Source organism: Anabas testudineus, chromosome 15 (assembly GCF_900324465.2).
Source record: "Anabas testudineus chromosome 15, fAnaTes1.2, whole genome shotgun sequence".
Lineage (NCBI taxonomy): Eukaryota > Metazoa > Chordata > Actinopteri > Anabantiformes > Anabantidae > Anabas > Anabas testudineus.
In genome coordinates, this window is record NC_046624.1 from 15,047,753 (window position 1) to 15,070,628 (window position 22,876).

General features: G+C 38.9%; 1 protein-coding gene across 2 annotated transcripts; it reads left to right on the forward strand.

Moving 5' to 3' along the window:
• The first annotated feature begins 8,171 nt into the window (after positions 1-8,171).
• atl2 (atlastin GTPase 2) lies at positions 8,172-21,217 on the forward strand. 2 transcript variants are annotated; one of them, XM_026355441.2, is made up of 15 exons: positions 8,172-8,255; positions 12,283-12,443; positions 12,824-13,033; positions 14,660-14,794; positions 14,941-15,045; positions 15,133-15,183; positions 15,254-15,310; positions 15,619-15,711; positions 15,828-15,966; positions 16,083-16,210; positions 16,574-16,630; positions 16,714-16,785; positions 17,026-17,457; positions 18,483-18,497; positions 19,348-19,890. In XM_026355441.2, exons 1-15 carry the CDS (start codon positions 8,183-8,185, stop codon positions 19,483-19,485), a joined length of 1,866 nt encoding a protein of 621 aa, XP_026211226.1. In that variant the 5' UTR covers positions 8,172-8,182; the 3' UTR covers positions 19,486-19,890. The 2 variants fall into 2 exon arrangements, with proteins under 2 accessions (XP_026211226.1, XP_026211225.1); XM_026355440.1 differs by lacking the exons at positions 18,483-18,497; positions 19,348-19,890 and adding an exon at positions 19,918-21,217.
• Positions 21,218-22,876: the final 1,659 nt, after the last annotated feature.

Here is a 22,876-nt window from a genome sequence, read left to right on the forward strand (position 1 = left end):
GTGACAGGCTTTAATGGCTGTTTTTTTTTTCAGTATTCCTCTTAAACATGATACAGTTGTATGATGTGTCATATGTCTACATTGTGGAAATAAAGTTATTATGGCACACATACATATAAATGGTTAAGTGAAACATCAGTGGGTGGCTGCAGCTACAGGAGCTCTCTGAGGTCCTAACAGTCCTATAAACTGTGACTTTAACAGTTAAAGTGTTTGTGTAAAAATCAAGTTTGTTTTTACAAGCTCACCATTTTACTTGACTACTGTACTTAGTTACTTTCCACCAGAGGAACTGGTACAGACCTGTCTGTCTTAGTAGCAATGATCACTCAGCCCGTATTGTTAAAGTTTGGTCTTGTACTCTTTCAGGGTTGACGTTTAGGTCGATTGATGGGCTTTTCTTCTTCTTTCTTTGGTTGACTCACATTTTCTGGGGCCTGTACTGGAGGCTGAGGCTGTGTACTGTCCCTCCCTCCATCAGCACCAGCTCAGCAGTATAGTTACCTGGGAGGCAGGGCCTTGTGTGTGAGTAATGTTGCTGAAACAAAAGCCCTGACAGCAGAAGTGTGGAGAGAGTGATGAGACTCCCTGCTGGTGTGTTAGCTAGCTTGGCCTCGGAGTCTCCTCTGTGGCTTTCCCTTTCAAACTCCTGCCCCTGAGGGCTTGGAGTCCTGGAGACACCAGGATTCTGGACAGGCCCTCGTCCTTATATACCGGTGATGACCACTTGTGCAAATGTTGAAGCAGTCTTGAATTCAAATCCCAAACAGGTTTCCGATTCATGAAAAACTGATGTGAATGTAAAAAAAACAAAAAACAAATGACATTATGTAGGCTGGGTGAGAGATTTAAAGATGCTGCAGATGCGTTTCAGTGCTTCAACATCAAGAATGTGCCCCAAAAGGGGATTATTATCAGAGAAAGTAAAAATAACTAGGGACATTTATACAGGTACTATTTAAGTACAGCCTGAGGGACATAATGTGCTGTGATTTTCTCCTACAAAAAGAAAATTGGTTCCTTTATTATTAAAGAATTTTACATACAAAACCAAAATCTTCATTTTAGAAAACATTATTAATAAAAACTAAAATGTAGAACACAGATGAAGACATGGTACATGAGGCATTTATTGCTAATCCCTCCTAACAAAGGCACAACAGTATACATGTACTGTAGCTGCAGGCATGTTATGTATGTGGTATTCATAAAGAGTTTATGAACTAATGTGCACAATCAGAATCATAAGAACTAAAGCACAGGCACAGCTATAGACACTATCTACTCCAACATCCCAGCCACAATTCCAGCTACTGCCAGTCAGCGTTCTGCTCTAACAAAGGTTAGGTGCTAAATTGTCCATGTTTATGTGTCATCATGGTTTTGGTCTGTCGTCAATATATAAGATGCAATAATATATAAAAAGTATAACAAGGCTCTATATTTCTGCTATTGTAGGCTATGACCCCTAGCCTACAATAACAAGTAGAAGTACTATCAAGTAGAAGTATTTCAAAATAAAAGCATGGTGCTGGAAATTTATTACACTTGGGAACCACCGTCCTTAAGGACAAAAAAAGTGACAAAGTAATGTTTGCTCAAAGTTAGTTTTTACTTTTATTTGAGTAGACTTTGAAACTTAAATAATTTAATAATTTAATTACACCTTTACACTTCTGCTTTGGCATCATAATCCAATAACACTAAATATTTACTGTAGTCTGGAAGGGGCAATTCTGGATAGCAAATATGTGATACTAGGTACATTTTGTTGTTAATGTTTTAAAACAATAAACTACCTTGAATACAGAATCTCAATAAATGTCTCTAAAAACAACTTAAAAGTAGTCAGAACAGAGGTGGCCCAATACCACCAACCTCTACTGGCTTCACCATCTTAACCAGCCTCTTGTGGTTGCCAAGGGAAACGTCATGGTGACCATGGGATCGGCTGCAGGATCGGAGGGAAGCCCGGCTATGATGGGGTGCGTGACATGATACTCAACAATCAGACACCATGACAACGTGGCAGCAATGCTGTTGATTCAGCAACCCAACCAAACTGTATAAGGAGTTAGAGGGGGGGCTGTAAACCTGTTGCTGAGTGGAAACACAGCGAGTATTTGGATCGAAAGCTTGTGCTGGATCATACTGCATTAGTACTTCATCTAAATACAAATATGTGCTGGTGCTGCAGTGTTTCCTTAACATTCTGATTTGATAATTTATGATAAAACAGTGTCAAGTTAGCACTTATTGTTACTGAAACGTTCAAAGTTGAAAATGACATTTAAATGTTCAACACATACTTTTACTTTTATTAAAAACATTATATAATACTTAATTCAAAATAAATCTTTGTGCTGATAATCTATTCCTTTTATTGTTCACTTAATACCATTCAGTGTTCTCTGTTACTGACATATAAGCATATGGAAAGTTGCATAACTTGACCACAAACTTATTCCTCTGAATCAATGAATGTCCCCCTGCACCATGGTCCCACTCTGTTCATTTGGAAAATACAAGGTATAGACATTTATTAATTTTACATTTTATTAAAATATATTAATTTTATATTAAAAGAAAAACTTTAAATCACTTTTTTTCCAACATTTCTGCAAATAACAATGCAGGATTTACCTGCAATTGTCATTGTACAGTGTGTGCATCAACACAATTTCATGTCATTATTGTCACTTATTGTCTGTAAAAATCTTCTCATTTTTCTTACAAAATAATTAATGCATGTTGTAAAATTGCTCATTTCATTTGATTCCTGTTTTTATTTAAGGCTAGATTTATGATTATTTCTACTTTATAGCATCTGGAAGCAACAACACAACAAGGCAAAAAAAACTATTTTTAAGTAAAATACAAATAAATAAATAAATTAACTAATTGATTAAATTGATTAATTGTTACAGTATAGTGGTAGATTGTATGTACACAATTTTAAAATAGGATTTGAAATATATTTTAAAATTCCAGCACATTACAGTTCAGCAGTTGGTTCAATATTTGTGCAGCATGTAGCTTAAAGCAGCTTCACTCTGTTTAGGAGTTATCCTACTACCAGATAAGAGCTGTATAAGTGACCTATAAATTAGCATATTTTAGTATACTTAGTAACTGGACACTGGTGTTCAGATTCAAGATGCAGTTGTCTGGTGGTATTTGAGGTGACAACATAAACAACATTCTTCAAATCTTATCTAGACACAACTTCTCCAACTCTCATTTGTTTGAGTTGATAAACGGCTGATGTAGTTACTGCCCTGGTAAGAAAAAAACTAAAATCTTATATGAGACATTAGGTCTCTGGAGAGCGCGGATGACAATAAATCAATAGGAGTATAACAGATCTGCAGATCTAAAATTCATGTCTGATGTCTGCTCAAACTCCACCAGGCCTACACTGCCACCATGTGGCAGCAGCAGACTGTCTTCACAAAATCTGCCCAGTGTACAATATGGTTTAAATATCATGACACCCTCACAGGTTTGGAGTCCACACTACAGACAGCTTATACACTATACATTAACACTGCATAATGTTAGGTAATTTTGTATTTAAAATAAGTTATAATAAAATAAAAATGTTTTATTCCTTATTTAATTCACATTAAAGGCCCTAACACTAAAAACAGACTACAACGACAAATGTAATTAGAAATTATTTAAATTCTAAAGATATACCAATGTCATCTACTGTAATATCTTAAACTATTATGCTACTTATATTATTTTATAACCAGAAATATAGTAAACTACTAGTATAAAACAGCAGCAGTGAGGCATATATTTTCTAGACTTTTGTTCTTGAATTTTCTAAAGATTATGTGAACAGAATGTCCAAAAGACACCTCCAAATAATTTATGTTGATCATTTTATTCAGATGTTTTGTTTGGTTGATATACAGCTGGTTACAGTAATGTTTGCTTCGTTCTAGATGACCTGAACTGCAGGTTCGTCTACTTCATCAACCAATGTCTTGACCTGAAAAGAATCATTCACTTATGAGACCTCACAAATCTTAGCGTGTAGAAAGTTTCATTTCACAAAATCAGTTTCAACCAGAGGACTTAGTTTTCTTACTGGATAGCAAAGCTAATGCCTAATTCCTAATTCCCTAAGGACTTTTGTAAGATTTTGTAAGCAACTGTTTGCAAAACTGAAAGAAAGACAGGAAATAAATAACAAAACAGAAATTACCTATTAAAATCAAAGATACATTTCTTGATTTTGTTATAGTGCCTGCATTTGAAATATATTCCGTAGCTTATCATTTATATTTGCAACTAAAAATGTCAAAAGTAATTTATTATTGTTACTGAAGCATTAACATGTGCGCAGAATTTTAATGTTCAGTTCTGGTGAAGCTCATTTGAGTTTTTTTTTATTATTATTTTATATCCACTGTTTAGAAGTGTCATCCTTTATTTTTATGTCACTGAAATCAGCATTATAAAAAAAATAACTACTACTGCAACTGAGCTGCAAATTCTGACTTGTATTAAATAATAAACACTAATTATGCCATTTATTTTTTCATTTACTGTAATTATGTTTCTTATGTGTTGCTTTTATCACACTCACCCCAACAAGTAGTCAATACATATTCAAACTTTTTATGGTTTCTCTTTCATTTATTTATTTATAATTTCTTTCAGGACATTTTACATTTTTGACACTAGAGGGAATCATCGCACTCTCCGCCTTCTTCGATTAATGTACTGAAAACTATGCAAAGCTCATTTAAACTGAGTAAAATGCAATGTATGCAAAGAAACGTGTATTTGAACATGATGTGCTTTGATGATTTGCAAACATGAAAGCATAAAATATGAGAAGTAATAATCACTTCAGAAAGGTCCCAGGTAGAAGACTCCCAGACAGCTCCTTCTCACCATACAGACACAAGCACACATACTACATACATGCAGCTGACACATCTGGAGCTCAGTACTTGTATGGGGGGTTCTGTCTGTTCTCTGACACTCTCTCTAAATTTATCAAGCCTTGTCATCACGTGTGTCTCTCATATTTCTGCTGGCCGATGGGACCAGCTAAGAATAGAAGATCACTGATGCAGATTAGCCCAACTGGTCTGTAGTCCTCCCTCTCGCTCTTCCACAAAAGAAAACAATTATTTTCCACCTGTCCTGCAACAATGAACCTCCTCCTTCTGTGTGTGTGTGCCTTGACCTTTTCCTACTGTATGCTTAACCTCTGACCTCAACCATTATGCTGCATTATAGTGTTTGGAATAAGAGGGAAGAAGGACTGAGCTGACTAAGGAACCTAAATCAAATAAACAATTATATCTGAACTAGCAGTATACAATATTTATTAAGGATTAAGAGGGTCATGGTCATGGTGGTAAATAAATAAAACACTTCCTTCTTCTTCAGTAGTCAATAGGGGGTGGACATTTGGCAGCTATATAGCACCTCCTGTTCCTGTACCCAGATTCTGTTGTCCTAATTTTCCCAGGAAGACAACTTCCTGCAAACAACCTATGTTTACTACCAGGATAACGCCCTGACACAATTTTATATTTATTTTATATTATTACAAATGTGTATTAGCGCACAGGAAAGACAAGTCTGTCAGTGACTCCTAAATGTCACATCTAATCCTGGGATGGAGCAGGATCTCCTGGATATCTGGGGCTGTCCCTCTGAGAGCGCGTGTTGCTCCAGCACTTGTCAGACAGCCAATCAGAGTTACCCAACTAAAACCTGGTTGTTAGATTGAGCTTTCTCCAAACAACAACTCACGTATCACAAGTTGTTTGAGCATTTAGATTATCTAAACGGCAATGGAAACACAGCTGACTGCTGCAGCTAATGCAAACAGACCAAACAAGTCCAGCTGAAAAAGGCCACTGACCAAAACATGCTGCTCAACTACTTTACAAAGCCATTGTTTCAGATTAGATTTTTTACTTCCAGTAACTTGTGATGGGGATAGTGTTTTGCCAACAAATCAAATACTTTTTTAACTATAAAGTCCCTGAAAGCAGAGTATAATAAAGTAGAAAAACAGAACTCACACATGAAGTGGGGCTGTTTCGTTGTTTCATTGTCACTTTTACCTCTATAATTTAACTGGGAAAGGGTCACACAGGCATATATTCAGAACTGTTTCAAACCAAAACCATGCTTTATTATCACTATTGGCCTGCTACAGGCACTAGTGTTAGATCCTCATCCTCCAAACCACTGAACCAAAAGCCAGGCCTCCTCTAGCCAAGCACATTTTCACATAGGATTATAAGGTCTGAAGAAAAGCTGCCTTCCTATTTATGTATCTCTGTCAGCAGATAGTCTTTCCACAGTGTCAGTACATAATGCTGCATGTGGACAGCTGGGTAAATACATGAAGTGATCATATCCACTGAGGTGAAGGGCTTTTATGACTTTTTTGTTTAGCAGCCATCATCATTGAGAGCACTTAAAACGCCATAAAGTTAGTGCAGTGGAGAACAACATATCTCTACTGGATCACAGATATCAGGCTAAACACAGATGATAGGCCTTATCTTTATACTGTGGGCAGTCCAGCAGTTATAGCAACATTATCCTTTGTTGTTTGTATCTCATATTCTTGGGATATTTTCATTGATATTGATACGGAACTCTAAGAAGACAAAAGAAAGTTGATCATGCAGCATGGAAAAAGTTTTTCAGATGAAAGAGCATCAGGTTGTCAGTCATAGCACTGAACTAATAGATAACAAATTATGACTTATAGATGGTGACCATTAAACAATAATAATAAATATATCAAATAAATGAAAGCATGATAAACCTTGGTGAGTCAGCGAGCCAAGATGCTTTCTATGTAAATGGTTTCAGTCCAACCCAGAGAGCTTTGTCGAGTGTAACTCAGTTTTCTGCACGTTTCCACATTTCAATGAAGGCATTTTAAGAAAACAAATACATCCAAATATTAGTTTGTCTTTTCTGCACAGAACATATTTAACTTGTTTATTTTTATAGGGCTGAAAATCTATTGTCTTTATGTAAAGTTGATAGGATTCTGTTGGGAAAAGGTGATGTAAGTTCTTTCCATGGAATAATTAGGATTAAACAATGACAGTCACATTGTTTGCTTGTGTTGTTCGTGTTGTTAGGGAGATGCAACTGTCAGAACACAGCCGGGCAGCTGACGACAAGCATTTTTCACATACCTTCAAATTTCTGTGGTATGTCAACTCAATGATGAGAAACAATAGAAACCCAGATAGAATACACTAAATGAAAACATTTGTCTTTTGCAACACAATACATTGTATGTGAATGTGTATGTAAACCTATTTAAAACATTCATAAACTATGGGATTGTGGTTATAATTTGCAATACAGAAGTTAAAATAAGGTCTGAATAGCTCATCGACATTTTCAACTTTAAGAGTTTGTTTAAAGTTTACAATGGAATTAGTTCACTTTGTGTATTGTACTTGTGTACACCCAAATTTATCCTTCAGCCCTTTTTTATTGTTAAAGTGTACATTTCTGAATAGAATCAATTAGCAGAAGAAATTAATGTTGGCGTTTTTAAATGACATAAGGTTTATAAACATAATAAATAAGGGTTTTGAAGTGTTTCCCTTAAACCTCAGACCTGAACATTTTTGATTTCTGCAGAAACCTTAATTATGAGGCAAATCTGGACTAGACTGGACCACATTAGGAATAAAAAACATTTACATGTTTCTCTTTATGTAGCTTAAAGTATGCATTTTTGTGCAAAGATGTGCGTTTATGTTACACCATAGCCTAGAGTAACAACATTTGAATCTACTGTATAGCTTGATTGAGTGGCAACCTACTTTTTATGCAAGTACAAGCACTTGTGTAGTTCAAACACCTGTGAAACAGCTCAGTCTGCCAGCCTTGCAGGCAACAGTCTTGCAGGGGCTCATGCACTACAGCGCTGCAGGCTACCTACTCCAACAAGCTCATTTTCATATATGTAGCCTAGTATTAGCACACTCCAAACACTGTGTGCTCTCGGTATTTTTATATGCATGCAAATGAATGGGTCTTCTGCCGCTGGGAGAGCTCTGAGTGCGGTGTGCGACGCTCCGCTGCAGCAGCCTGAACCGCAGCGGACACCGCGAGAAGAAAAAGCTCCTCTGACGTCAGCCGCGCTCGGCGTCACTAGTCCAAGATGGCGGAGGTGAGCGGGTTGAGGAGCAGAAATCACTTCGAGCCGCAGCGCAAAAGCCGAGTCGTCGACGAAGGTAAACCGCTGTTTTTACCCGAGTAGAGGCACGACGGAGAGCTGGTAAAGAGTGTGTAGTCACAGGGGACTTTGAATTTAAAGTGTTTTTGTCGTGTTTTGTCTTAGTCACTGGCCAACTCTCGCTTTTCCGTTAGCCGGACGTTTGTTTTCGGTTGAGGACCCGCGAAGCGGCAACGTTGCCGCGTCTCGTAGGCTCCACAAACCGGGTCAACGCAGCCAAAACAGTGCGAAAAAGACCCAGGGAGGGCGTCAAAGTGCCGCTCTCACTCTTCACAGGCCAGAACCGAGTCTAACCCGGATACAGCTTTTAGCCGCGACACCTGTCGGATCGTCTGTCCGGGCCGTCGCTTTCACCTGGCCCGCAGAGCAGCAGCTGTTTGTCCGCCGGTTCGCGACTCTGAACCCGCCTGTAGCTGCACATTCAGCGGCTTCGTGTCTGAAACAGTCCGCTCTAGTTTAGCACCAGTTTCCTGTATCCTGTAAAAAAATAAAAACACACGTCAAGTTCAACTTCTTATCTCACTAATGTTAACATTTTAAAATATTCTCCTAGTAGTCTGATCAGTTTGCTAGCAGACTTTACACTTACAGATATGAATACAGGTAAAATAAGTGTACAATGCATGTATAGAGTAAGAAAAAGTCATTATAAAGTAGAGGTTTACAGTTTTACAACAGGGTTAATATACCTGTCATGTGCCCATATGAACAAAACAGGTTTTACTTGCTGGAGTCATTCTTCCTGCTCACATTGGTAATTAAATGATCCATACATAAGGAATCTTTACTGTAAATGAAATCCTCAGGAAAATGTGTATAAAAGGGGAATCTGATGCCAATATGAGGATTTAAGTGGATATGTTTTACAGCTGCACTGTGAATTAGTTGACTTTCCATGCCCTTTGCAGAGTCTTGGTTCACTCTAGCACCATGTGGTGTCGCCTGATGCAGGCACTATAGTGTGGGGACATTGTGAGCTTAACCTAACCAGGAGCTGGCAGTCACCCATCACGTTGTAAAGGAAATTAATTATAACATGATGGATATAGAGTCGTTGCGAATTCTGCAAAATGTGGATGTGATTATTGTCTGTGTCCTCCAAAGCTAATTTTCAGATTGCAGTTAATTGCAGCCCAAGTATGTTGTGGCTTTAGCACATGGAGGAAAGAAGGCTGTTGCCTGCATCCTGATTATCAATACAGATTTTTCATTATTGTTCTATAATAGGAAAAACATCTGTTTCCATCCTAATAGAAATAGGTTTAACCTGTTTTCGCTTTCTTTCCTCATACTTTGTCAAAACTGGTTAGCTAACTCGTCTCCAAGGCTCATCATTGAGACATGGGACAGGAGTCCCTTATCATGATAACCCTTATGCCTACTTTCATACAGACCAGCTGCCTATGTGGCAACAACATTTACTAACTGTGGCTGCTCTAAATCTGCCCTTTGTCCCTACCAGCTCACAATTTGTCTGCCTGCTGCAACTAAACATTTGCCCTCCTTAACTCTTATCCAGAGAGGCTGAGCTAGGTCGTCTTTTGGTGTTGGTGTGGAGAGGTGTCAGTGAACATGCATTTTAATAGGCTACAGTAAATTCCTCACTCCCTGTAATAAACTCAGCCTCTGCACTCTGGTTGTCTTGAAGTAGAATTAACAAATGAATTAACAAAATTATTCCAAATGTAAAACCTGGATGTCACAAGGTTGGAAAAGGGCGACTTTAAGAAACTCTGGGATTATTAATCATTGTTGCAACAGTAGAAAGGAGATGTGCATGGATCCTCCCTGATTTCTAAACCTTTGAAATGCCAGGGCCTCTTGATCCAAATGGGAATGTGAAATGTCATAACCAACAGGATGTCTACAAATATTTGAATTACTTTAATCTTGGTTGCAGACCACTTGTTGCTCACTTATACTCAGTAATATATTTTCCTTTCAACTTTACTTTTCTTGTCTTGGTAAAGCCAGGGAAACTGTATGCAGTATACATATTTAGACAGCTGCACAAGTTAAGTGGACCATGGCCTTATCAAAGTGTGCCTCAGATATAGTGCAGCAGTCCAGGGAAGGTAGAGCTTATTTAGGACACAGTGCTGAGATGTGGGCTAACTTGCATAGTTAAAAACAGACCCCCAACAGTGGAGGGATGTAAGTCTGGACACAATGGAGGCATTCTGTGCAAAGCTTTCTGTGGCTGATGTATTGTACAAATTAATTCCTCTGTAACTTTATGAGTTTAGATACAGTAACATGTAGGCCACGTGACATCTGCTTGGTCCCTCTGTGTGATAAGTAAGGCAACTAATTTTAGTTCTGTCCTCAATTTCTGCAAGCTGAGGAGTAGGACAGTGCATTACCACTTTCTGATGAAGTGTAGTGGTGAGTGCATACATCAGCAGAGGTGACTGTTAAGTTCTTTTCATGTTTATTGTGTATTATTTCTCACTCACATTCTGATGTGAGCCAGTCCAGCCAGTCCCAGCAGAACAGTGCCTTTGTGTGAGTCTCCTCTGTGGCTGCAGCCCGTGCCACTTCATCCTGCTGAGTGCTGCTCTGCACTTAATGGGAACCTGCACTGCCACAGACTGAGGAAATTTGCAGAGCTAATTTGTGTGCTGAGCAGATTACTGTAACTGTCCCGTGCTTACAGCAGCTTTTAAGAAATTAGCACTGCATTGCTGCTGCCCTTGGGGAATTTGCTACAATTCCAGGTTGATCTTTTATATAGTCTTCCCCAGGAGTATCCCTTACTGTCCTCAAAACTGCTTTCCCACTAGCTTGAAATGTTCTTGGGTTTTATTAGGGCTGCAAAAAGGATTGAATATAATTTCACCACCTTTCCCAGTTGCTTTTCTTTGTCTTAGATCAAAGTAAATTGAATATGTTTTTGGTGTTTTACTGTTTTAGTTAATTGCACTCCTTTGCAATAGCAAATATCACTGTAATTTTAGGAACGATAGAATTTAAGTGGTGTATCCGAGGTACGTCTGTGGAACAATAACATGGGCTTATAACATGTCTGTACACTTTAGGTGTAGGTCCTGTGCTTGTCAAAGATGGCAACCAAATTGAAAGGGATGCGTCCTGTTGGCTTGCTGAAACATCATTTGAATGTGGGGCTACAACGTAGAACAGTTGAATGGCTAATCACTTAAATATTTGAATGAACAATGCTGAATACCTGTTGTCCTGCCAGTTCTTTGAACTCTTTTAGTACATAGGCGAGGCAGTGCCACCTAGCACGTGTAATTCACAGAGTGTGATCTTAATTCTTCACTACTTTTTTTTAACTGTAAAGAATATGAAAAAAACAATTTCTTCTGACCAAAAAGGTGTTGTTGAGTTGAGTAGTTGCAACCATTAAGTAACATTGGTCAGATTGCTTAAAATCATCATTACATTTTAGTACAACCTTTAAAATCATGCTGAAACAGGTTGAGGTTTGGGACATTTGCATAAACTCAGTGTGTGACACTATGACAGGACAGCAAGATGATTTTTAGAGAGAACATGCTTCAATTTCACTAGAGGACTTTCATGGAAGTATTTAAATGCCCAACAAGAAGATTTTGAAAGTGCTGTCCACATAATTGCCTTTGTCCTTGTGTGCTGTCCCTTTGTGATTTTCAGCACAAGCTATTTTTGAGCTTGACCTAGATGGATAGACCAGAGTGGATAACAGTATTTAGTCCAGCACAGAATGCTGAAAAGATTCCTGTCTACATTTTGACCCATATAGGGCATTTTACTTTAACCGTAAACAGACACACTCAGTTAACTGAAATGATTCCCATCTATTATTGAACCCACACGTTCTCTTTAACTCAAATCGGTCTCTCATGTAGACACAACACTGAAATTGTTTTTAAATGTTTTTAGTCTTAGCACGTAATCCTGCCTCCAAGTTTTTCTTCTACTTCTCACTTTATGTCCATTCTCTCCACCCTAACACACAGTAGGAAGTTTTCTAACCAGTGCAATCCTATCGTTCTCTCTCTCCTTTTTCCTGTCTGCTAAAGGCTTGCGTGGTGTGGAGGATGTCCCCATTACACAGCATAAGAGGGAGCCTCCTAAAGCCTGGCCTGAAGACCTGGAGGATGAGTTTGTCTCTACGACCATGGCCTTACACCAAAATGCCACTCTCACACCCCCACCAGATGAAGAGATTCAGGAAGAGGAGGTAGAGTGACAAGCATGTATACCATATCTAAGATTTGAAGAATTGTAGCTGGCAGAAAATCAACATACTGGTGTTTTGGTGCTTTCTGATTATAAAAGCTTAGATTACTCACTGCAGAGTTGCTTACAGCAGAGAAAAGAAAGTTGTAAGGCATATATTATTTCACAAAAAAAATATACAGAATATTCTTAATTCTGTATATTATATGTTGATTTTATCTGTCCTTGTCTTACATCAGCCTCCTAAATGTTGCCTTATTTCCACTCGCCACTGTCAGTTCCATTTCCTCCATGGAGCGTGCCTCATCAGCACAATGTAATCACTTAGACCTCTCTCAATGCCAGGGAAAGCCTTGATTGATTGCAAATTCATGTCTTCAGGCTGTGGTAGAGGAAAAGGCCAGACCCATCCAGATCGTCCTGGCCAACGAGGATGAGCACAGCTTTGAGCTTGACGCTGCAGCACTGGAGAAGATCCTGCTGCAGGACCATGTGAAGGACCTGAATGTGGTGGTCGTGTCTGTGGCGGGGACCTTCCGCAAGGGGAAATCCTTCCTGCTGGACTTCATGCTGCGCTACATGCACAGTCAGGTGAAAATTATGAAAAACATAGTTTGTTCTTGTTTTTTCATGCCATTTTTTTCAGAACATTATATACATTGATGAAATATATAGTCTAGACATAATAATACTAGACATGATAATAATTAATTGTTAGGCTTAATACTGTGTAACATTCGGTGTCTGTTGAGATTGTTAAAACAGATGGGCTAGAAGAACAAGGACGGCAGATGAGATTACACCTCATACTGGCATGTGTACCAAATGTGACAAGTAACGACATGTGCTTCCTATTTAGTCTCATACTGAGACACTTACTCAACCAGGTTAAAGAGATGTGAAGTAAGGTGTGTAAATAAGAAAGAGGCAATGTGACAGGTCAGGACTCCACCTCCTAGTAGTAGAGTAGGCACTCGGGAGATGGAGTCTTGAACTATTGCCTATTATTTCAAAGTGAGTTTTTATTACAATGAGACGTGAAAATAATGAATTTGAATATTTTAATATTGTAACAAATTTCTTTTCTTACCGATCTAATACATGCAATTTTGCATAGTTACTGGATTTTGAAATGCTGTTATACACTCACTAGGTAAATCTTTATAATCCAGTACAACAGCTCTTTCGTGAATTCTACTTTAAGAAGGTTTAATTTCTTAGTTTTTGTTGAAACTTTCAGAAAAGTGATAATTATACTAGATGTTCATTATAGAGGCCATAGTGGGTGCTGTACTGTAGTGCATGACATGAAGAGGCATTTAGAATATTGTGGCTTTTTGACACTTATTTATAAGTGAATAAGGTAACCCGTTATGTGAATGGGTGTCCAAAACATTGGGAATGTGTACATGCACACTACCGTTCTTGGGCTGGGCTTATCTAACAACTGTGCCCAACACATGCATCAAAAACTAATCCGCAGACCTTCTAGCACTACTTGGACGGAGAAGTTGCAGGGATCGCCTTACACTCAATATCATACGCACGCACACACACACACATGCATATGCGACAGGAGAGACAGAGAAATGTTGTGATCCTTTCTCACAGCTGTTGAACATGGACATGAACATGGGCACCAATGCAAGTGTGACTAGCTCATCTGGCAGCGATCTGGCTGGTTTTTTTTTTTTTGGTTTTTTTTTTACGTTGAGTTATGCACAACAAATAGTGCTTTCAGAGCTGTGTGCCTATTTGTTGTTGGTTGTTTTATTGGGCTGCAAGGATTTGCTGTTATGATTAGACCTGCAGCAGAGATGTCATGTTACAGTCACCAGAAATCAGTGCATACTTTGCCTTGCAAATCAGGTATTTGCTTTTGAGCTTTGTTTAGACATTTCCTGTTTGTAGTGAGAGAATGTCTTCATTTGCTCACTAGAAGTACAAACATAAACATCATAATGTGCTGCTTTTAGTTGATAATTTTTTATGTTACAAAGATTTTGGAAACGTACACAATAGAAATAATATTTTATCACAAATACCAGATAAAGACAGCTCATCATTTTTCCCCTCAGGTGCCAATGTTGTGGACAGTCTCTTCACTTGTATAGTTTTTTCCCCAAACCGTTAATTCTCCAGTCTCTATTTTGCCCCTCACACACCTCACTATTCATTTGTCCTTCTTTTTGCCACCTACCCCTTTTCTCTCTGCAGAATAGTGAGTTGTGGATAGGAGGAGATGACGAGCCCCTGACTGGATTCACTTGGAGAGGAGGTTGCGAGAGGGAGACCACAGGAATTCAGATCTGGAGTGAAGTATTTGTGGTTGACAAACCAGATGGCAGCAAGGTACACTATTGCCACACAATGTCATAAATCCTTCACAAGAAAATGTAAAATCTCTGTTTTGGAAGAACCTGGTAAATGTGTTGTATCGTGTACTGTATGCTGATTGTGAAGATAACTGTAACATTTATTGTATCTCGTCCCAACAGGTGGCTGTCCTCCTCGTTGACACTCAGGGAGCATTTGATAGCCAATCCACCATAAAGGACTGTGCTACTGTGTTTGCCCTCAGCACAATGACCAGTTCTGTACAGGTGACACTTAGAGCATGTTTCATCTCAGGGGAAATATTCACTTATTCTTTTCAACAGGATGTTAATGTTGTCTCGTGTTGGTTTTAGGTTTACAACCTCTCCCAGAACATTCAAGAGGACGACCTGCAGCATCTGCAGGTTGGTGTCACTTCTTCTTTGTACCAACCTCAGATTTTCTAACCCTAATAATTTTTCCTCTCGTATTTAGCTCTTCACAGAATATGGACGGCTGGCAATGGAAGAGATCTCCCAGAAACCTTTCCAGGTACTGGCTGCGTCTGTCATCTGTCTATTGGGAATGTGTATATTCTTAATTAATACTTTATTAGTCACATGTACCATTGACAATGCACCTCGTCCATTAAATTTACACATTTACATATGTGGCTGCTCAGCAAGTCATTTATTTTTATTTAATATTAGGGGATTATTAAATAGCAGTAGATATGAGAAACATGATTTCAGTTAGAACTGGCAACTAAAAATACTATTGATTTTGTTAACATAAAACAAAAATCTGACCAAATAGAACACACCTGATTGTGTTTCTGTGCTGTTGTTTGTGTTTTTCAGTCTTTGATGTTCCTGATTCGGGACTGGAGTTATCCGTATGAACACTGCTACGGCCTGAAAGGAGGTGACAACTTTCTGGAGAAAAGGCTGCAGGTGAGAATTCTTTAAATGAAGTTGAAAATGTGTTTATGCAGCAGGTCAGATGCAGTCAGTGATAACGACAAGCACAGGTTTTCACTACTCCAGTGTTTTTCTGATTGCTGACACAGGTGAAACAGAACCAACATGAAGAGTTGCAGAATGTGAGGAAGCACATCCACTCCTGCTTCTCCAACATCAGCTGCTTCCTGCTGCCACATCCTGGTCTTAAGGTTGCAACAAACCCGCACTTTGATGGCAGGCTGAGAGGTAAGAAAACAGGATGGTACACATACGCCATTTAAAAAAAAAAAATAAATACAGCAATGCTAGACTGAAATGTCATGCTCCAAAGAAATATTACAGTGTGAGTCTGTTTGTTTCAGACATCTCTGAGGATTTTAGGAGGGAGCTGGCCAAACTGGTTCCTGTTCTCCTAGCCCCAGAGCATCTGGTAGAGAAGGAGATCGGAGGCAACAAAGTCACCTGCAGAGATCTCGTGGAGTATTTCAAGGTGCTGCAGGATTTAATTAAAATCCAATAGTTTTCACACTGTTGCATCAGAAACATAAACATTCAAGTCATACAATCTACTGATGTAGACATAAAATAGATTTACAGGTAATTAAGTTGTTTTTTCTCTGTAGAGAAAAAACAACTTTGAAACACTGTCATGAAGACGCAGGGTAAAATTAATGTTGGTGATCAAGCTTTTTAAAATCTTGTTTCCATTTATTTATTTTCCATTTAACATTCTGCAGTTTGCCATAGAGAGAGACAAAATACAAGTGGAAGTAACAATGTTGTATTAAATTATATCTGCTCATTGTACAGGGAACAGCCGTGTCTTAATCTGTCTTATTTTAAATGTCTGCAGGCTTACATAAAGATCTACCAAGGCGAGGAACTTCCCCACCCAAAGTCCATGCTGCAGGTTTGTCGTCATCTCAGAACCCAAGTGAACTTACCAAGTGTCGGACACTGTTTTAAATCTTCTTGTGTTATATTGTTATTCAGGCAACAGCAGAAGCAAACAACTTGACGGCTGTGGCAGGAGCCAAAGACATGTACAGCAAGAATATGGAGCAGGTAAGAATGTTTTTCATTTCACAATCATTTCAATATCCTAACAGCTGCTAGTCCAAACAGTGGCATGGTGTAATCAGGGTCTATTTTTTACTGTATACTACTAATAGAACAGTTAAATTCTTGTATTTATTGGGATCCTATCTGACCCTCTAAACACTTTATCTTGACTTGATTTCATCTCTTCTGTTGGTATCCTCCTCTTTCCTCTATCACTTACACTTACATGTCTTTTTTTCTCAGGTTTGTGGAGGGGATAAGCCATACATCGCCCCAGCTGACCTGGAGCGCTGTCATGAGGAGTTTCGCAATCATTCAGTGCGATACTTCTGCTCTGTGAAGAAAATGGGCGGGTCAGAGTTCTGCCAGCGCTACCAGAACCAGCTGGAGTCCGAGCTGGACGAGGCCTACACCACCTTCTCCAAACATAATGACGGCAAAAACATCTTCTACGCAGCACGCACACCCGCCACGCTCTTTGCGGTTATGTTTGTCACCTACGTGGTGTCTGGGGTGACGGGCTTCATCGGTCTGGGCACCTTAGCATCTCTGGCTAACCTGGTCATGGGTGTGGCCCTGCTGTCGCTCTGCGCCTGGGCGTATGTGAAGTATTCTGGAGAGTTTCGGGAGGTGGGAACAATGATAGATCAAGTGGCGGAAATGCTCTGGGAACAGGTGAGTAGTGTTGTTGGTTTGTTAAAAGCAAAGCTATCAGTTGTGTGCATTTGGTTTGAGCTAGAACTTTTATACTGTAGGTCAAATGTTTCCTGAAAACATCTGGCACATCTGGAAATTGGTAACATATTAGATAAAACTGTATATAAACTTTAGATTTGTAATATACAAACTATTCCATCACTAGAGCAGAAACTAATCATTATTTAATCCGTTGCTTTGTCTTTAAATGTTTAGACTATAGAATCAATGAAGAATGTAAAAAATAGACGGTCCCATAGTTTCTCCAAGCCGACGTCTTCAGATTTCATTCTTTGTCATATGAATCATCCAAAACACAAATGTTCCACATACATATTATGCACATCATTTAAACCCGTTTCCCAACAAATCCTCTTCTGAAATGTCTTTGGTAGATATTTGTTAAATATTGATTTATTTTATGGTTTGGATCAGATACTGTGATTAAATGTTGGTCAAAGTCACTTTACTGACCTCTAGTCTTATATTACAAGATGCTGGCAGGGTATGTTTTGCTATATGCAATGTTTGTCTGTGTCTTTTGTGCTTTGATATTTAGCTTTTTTCAGAAATGTTCTAGATTAAAGGACGGTCACTGCTTCTATTAGCACAATCCGACCTGTGGGCAGTTTCTGGTTAAGTTTGGTTGTAGACTGTGTGTAGGTTAACCCTAGTTTCTTTACCTTTGTTACTTTTATTTCTCAATGTTAAGAATCGTTTCAGGTTTTTTTCATTTTCTCTCGATTTCTTTTTGTTTCTATTGTCTTCATGTTGTCTTCCATCTTCAAATCTAAAGAACCGTTTTAAAACTCATTTTTACCTTTCAGTGCTCTTTTCACACTGAACTGCTGAGGCACTTTTATTTTCCTCCTCATTCCTCTCAGTGGTTGACCACAAACATTAAGTTGTTTATGCGTCTTCCAAGTTTCATGAATGTTTTGACTTCACCGCAAACACATCCCTCACGTCTCTTCTTACTTCTCCCTCCATCCTCTGCTTTACAGAAGGCTGTCAGACAGGTGAGAGGTGTTGGTTGATCTTCTGCCTGCCTGATTTTCTTTTTTACTTGCTCCTCACCTCCAACTCCCGCTTCCAGGCTCCTTATATTATTTTCATGGTCCTCCATAAGATCCTCCTTTCCCACAATACATGTGCATTAAGCCATATACATTTTTAAACGGTGTTTGTACAGTTTGCACCCTCATGACTATATCCCGATCACTTTTTTTAAACCAACTGAACATGGAAACAAGTGTTTTTTTCCATTTGGTTAAACAACAAAATAGCATCACAGCCAACAGCCAGTCACAGCTTTAAAGAAAGTGGGATTGTCAGCTGAGCAAACAGTTGTCAGCTTTGCTGAATCATCAGCTACCACTGATTAAAATTTAAGACTACTAAGTTAAATGACAGAAGTGACCTTCTCCTGCCCTCTGTGGTCATCTAAATTGACCAGAGTGACTTTAATGCAGCCAAATTCATGACGTGTTTTTGAGTTAGAGAAGTGACGTGTAAAACTGATCTAATCTCCAGCTCTAAACACTGCACTACGAGAAAGGCTGTAGCTCAGCTGGGTATTAGGATATTACAAAAATAATGTGAGATTTTAGAGGAAGTTACTGGTGATGGAAGCAGCCTTAGCTTTATGCTCATATAAACCCATCACCAAGCAGGAGTTTTGGAGAAAAACTGCATTTTGAAGGGGAAACAAAAATTTGACAGACTTCTTTTTTACGTTTATATCCTCTTCCCCATTCCTTGTACATCTGGCCTTTCTCGTCTTTTTCCCCTCTTCTCCACCTCCATTTGCTCCTTGTGTCGTTCTTGTTCTCTGTTTAACTCTCCCATTCCTACCTGCTGTCCTCTCAGGTGTTTTCCAAACTTTTGGAGCCTGTGAGGAGCTGCCTGGTGTGGCCCACCTCTCTTCTCCCTACATTTCCATCAGGAGCGACACTGGGACTCGGAGCTCGGTCTCCTCTCAACAACAACTACAAGAAGACTAAGTAGCTGCTGATTAAGCGGCAGATTTACAGGCTGTTAAAGTACCTCCTCATATCAAAACTGCTTCTTAGTTAATTTTCCAACGGTGCTGGAGTCCTATGCTTTAAACTCGGGGTGTGCACATAGCCACACTGAACACTGGCAGGCCAGGCCCACCTCAGGATCTCAAGGACCTGGAAGCTGCTCAAACGGTTTTTAACAATCTTGTTCTGACAGTGGATTTCCTTTTTGAAAGTCTTTTCAGTTGAAAAGGTTTTGTTGTGAATCTGGTTTTGTTTGAAAAGCTTGGGATGAGTTTTTGTGGTCGGCATGTTGGAGACTACATCCTGTGTTTGTTCCTTTATTTTACCTTAAACATTTCTCTTTGTGTCCTCGTCTCCTACAACTTTTTCCTTTTTTCTTCTCACAAAATTCCATCTCCTCTTCCCTCTCCTGCAGGTTTTGAAGCCACTAAGTGAACATTATATGGAAGACAACGTCAGACAGACGGTGGTCAACTCTATCAAAGCCAGCTTGACGGAACAGGGCTCACAACACGCCAAGCTAAAGACTCACTGATGCTCTTCTTCATCTCTGCTGTCATATTCATCACCCTCCTGCCCACTTGCTCAATGTCAATCGTAGAACTGTGGAACTAGTTCAACGCCAAAGCTGATCTCACTCATTACGTCACTGCCCCGTCTTCATTTACGGTTCACTCCTGCTCCCCAGCGCCCCCCAGTGCCCCAGAACACAAACTGCACATTAATCAGAGGACCGAGCAGAGTAGCAGGCGGCATCGCCTCACGCCAAAACCGAACCTAAAGGACAGTCGTGTTCTCCTGTGTGCCATGCTGTGATTAAAGAATCTTTTGCTGTATTATGTACTGTAGGCTGACTGCACCTGCTTCAGCACTGAGCTGTAATTCAGGGAAAACTGACACCGCTGTGGGCAGCTGTTAGCAACAGTGGATGCAAACTCAAACACTTCTGTGCATTTTGTCTTACAGGCCACAGTTTACTTCGTCTAACGTTTCTTTTAGGCACAAGTGACAAATCAGCTCAACTAATGAGGTGGTTGTTCATTTTGTGTTCACTAAAATCAAGAAACCAGTGTTATTCATTCTGCTCTTAGAGGAAGTTGAACTGTTTTTTGATCTTGTTCTGACATACTAGTAGTTCAAACCTGTCTGCCTCCATTCATTAGTTCTTCCACGCTGATTTTAGAAGATAACATTTGTATGATCAACCTCTGGTTTCACGCTGCTTCTGTACGACTTTCTGTCTCTTCCTTTAATTCTGTGTTTGATACTGAAGAGATTTGTAGGACGTCTTGAGCCTCTGGGCTGGTTTTTGGTCAGTTTTCATGTTTTATCTGGCCTTTAGTATCTCCTGCTCGTGTTTGGCCCCCTGCATGGTGTTCAGAGAGTTGTAGCATTAACCTAGGAGGAGTGTCCTTTTGAAAACGACCCACTTCCACTGCCTTTCATTTTATCAACCAACTCTGCTTCAGTTTTAGGACCTGCAGGCTCCAAGTGTGATTCTAGCTTTTGGGGTGATGTAAATCTGTTTTCACTCTCTTCCTTTAAAAAGGAACGACTTGTCATTTTTGGACACCATGCGTCTTCATTATCTCACCAGACGTTAGATAAGATACTTCTGTCATTGACTGGATCTGAAGCTACAGCAGCTGTTTAGCATTAAGACTGGAAGGAGAGTGAGGCTGCTAAAGAAAGAATCTCCCCACAACCACCTGATGCTCAAACGGTAAAAAACAGTAGTGAGTGTTAAAAGCATCATTTTCTATGGTACAGAGCCTCCAGTCTTTGTGCTAAACTAAATGTTGACTGTAGTTTTACATTTAACTGACCGATGCTGACACGAGTTGACTGAATGATCCGGTTTCCTTTCTCGAGAACCGGATCACTACAACTCACTCACATCTTTCTCCACCGTATGAACTGAAGCCTTTACAATTTACAAACTTTTTTTAGTTTTTAGCTCCGTACACTAACTGTCTGAACTCTTGTGCATTGATTCCATCCACATCGTTTCTCACCTCAAGGGCCAGTCTGGTACTGTACAGTCTGTTCACATCTTACAAATCGGGCATGTATGTTGGATTAAATATTTAAATAAACTTTGTATACATTTTGTAGTGAGTCGTTTGACGATGGCTGTTTTTTCTTGATCAACTTCACAGTTTGGGTTTTTAAATGATAAGTTGCTGCTGTTGACGTTAGTTTAATAAGGATAAATAAAAACACGAGGTGGATCCTGATGAGCAAATCTTTTTCAGGACGAGTGGGTTGGAGACGGCGTCTGTCTGCCTTTTAAAAGATATTTCTGGTAATTTATTTTTGAATAAAATGTCTAAGAATAAATCATCAATACAACTCTGGTGGCTCTTGCCTTGTTCTTTTAAGACATCATTGCATCTTTACTACAACTTGCTAAGATTCAAGAATCGGTGTCTGCAGGCTGAATCGAGCCTGAGAGGCAAAACCGAGGGAAAAAAGTTACACAGCATTTCTTAAAGGTAACAACTGCAGGTGATCCAGATGTTTGAACTCTCTCACATCTGTCAGGTCACCTCATTTACTCAGGGGTGGAATAAGTACTGATAAGTAGTTGAGTTAAAGTTATATTACTTGTACTTTGATGAAGCTAAAGTAAAAATAAAATGCACTCTAAGCAGTTTGAGCTTAATGTTATATAATAGAACTATTTCATTAAATAACATCTTGAAAATAAAACAAAATTTAACTTTTGAAATTTTTTTAAACTTCCTTAAACATGGGACTTTATTGCAGTATTTTCTTCTGTTGGTTAAACTTAGCAGCCTAATCCAAGTTGGGTTTCATAATTCTTTTAAAACATTGTCATAAGGTTACAACATTTAACTGATTTTCTATATTTTTACTTTAATTTTACTTCTACTTGGTTTTTACACAAACCCAGATAGTTAAAAGTGTATGTACTTGTCTATAAAAGTACTGCGCTACAAGCAGAAGTACCACTTCAAATTGTTTACTCAAGCTGAAGTACTACTGTAAGTACATCCTCTAAAGTTAAATACTCCTCTAGGAAGTAGATTTATCTGGACGTCAATCAGACTGAGTTACTGATTCAAAAGAAGTAACAAGGTTTAAAAAAAAAAAAAACCTAGTAAATCATGTTTCTTCAGAAATATTTCAGAGATTTTAACATGATGAATGATCAACATTCATTTAATCTTTTCTAGTTAAATATAAAAATAAGACTCAATAACCAGAGGTTGATGTTAAGTGTAGTCACCTGTGTGTACATCATGTTACTGCTTAAATACATTAAATACACAAATTAAAAGAAACTTACTGCACCTTATTTCTGTTTTGTTGTTACACTCACTGCGTTAAATCTGCTGCAGGTTCGACAG

Bases quoted from the DNA above. Each gene is read 5' to 3' on its own strand.
- atl2 (XM_026355441.2), top strand. From the start codon at position 8,183: ATGGCGGAGGTGAGCGGGTTGAGGAGCAGAAATCACTTCGAGCCGCAG. The intron at 8,256-12,282 runs GTAAACCGCTGT...TGTCTGCTAAAG, and splicing joins AAGCCGAGTCGTCGACGAAG to GCTTGCGTGGTGTGGAGGAT. The intron at 16,211-16,573 runs GTGCTGCAGGAT...AAATGTCTGCAG, and splicing joins ATCTCGTGGAGTATTTCAAG to GCTTACATAAAGATCTACCA.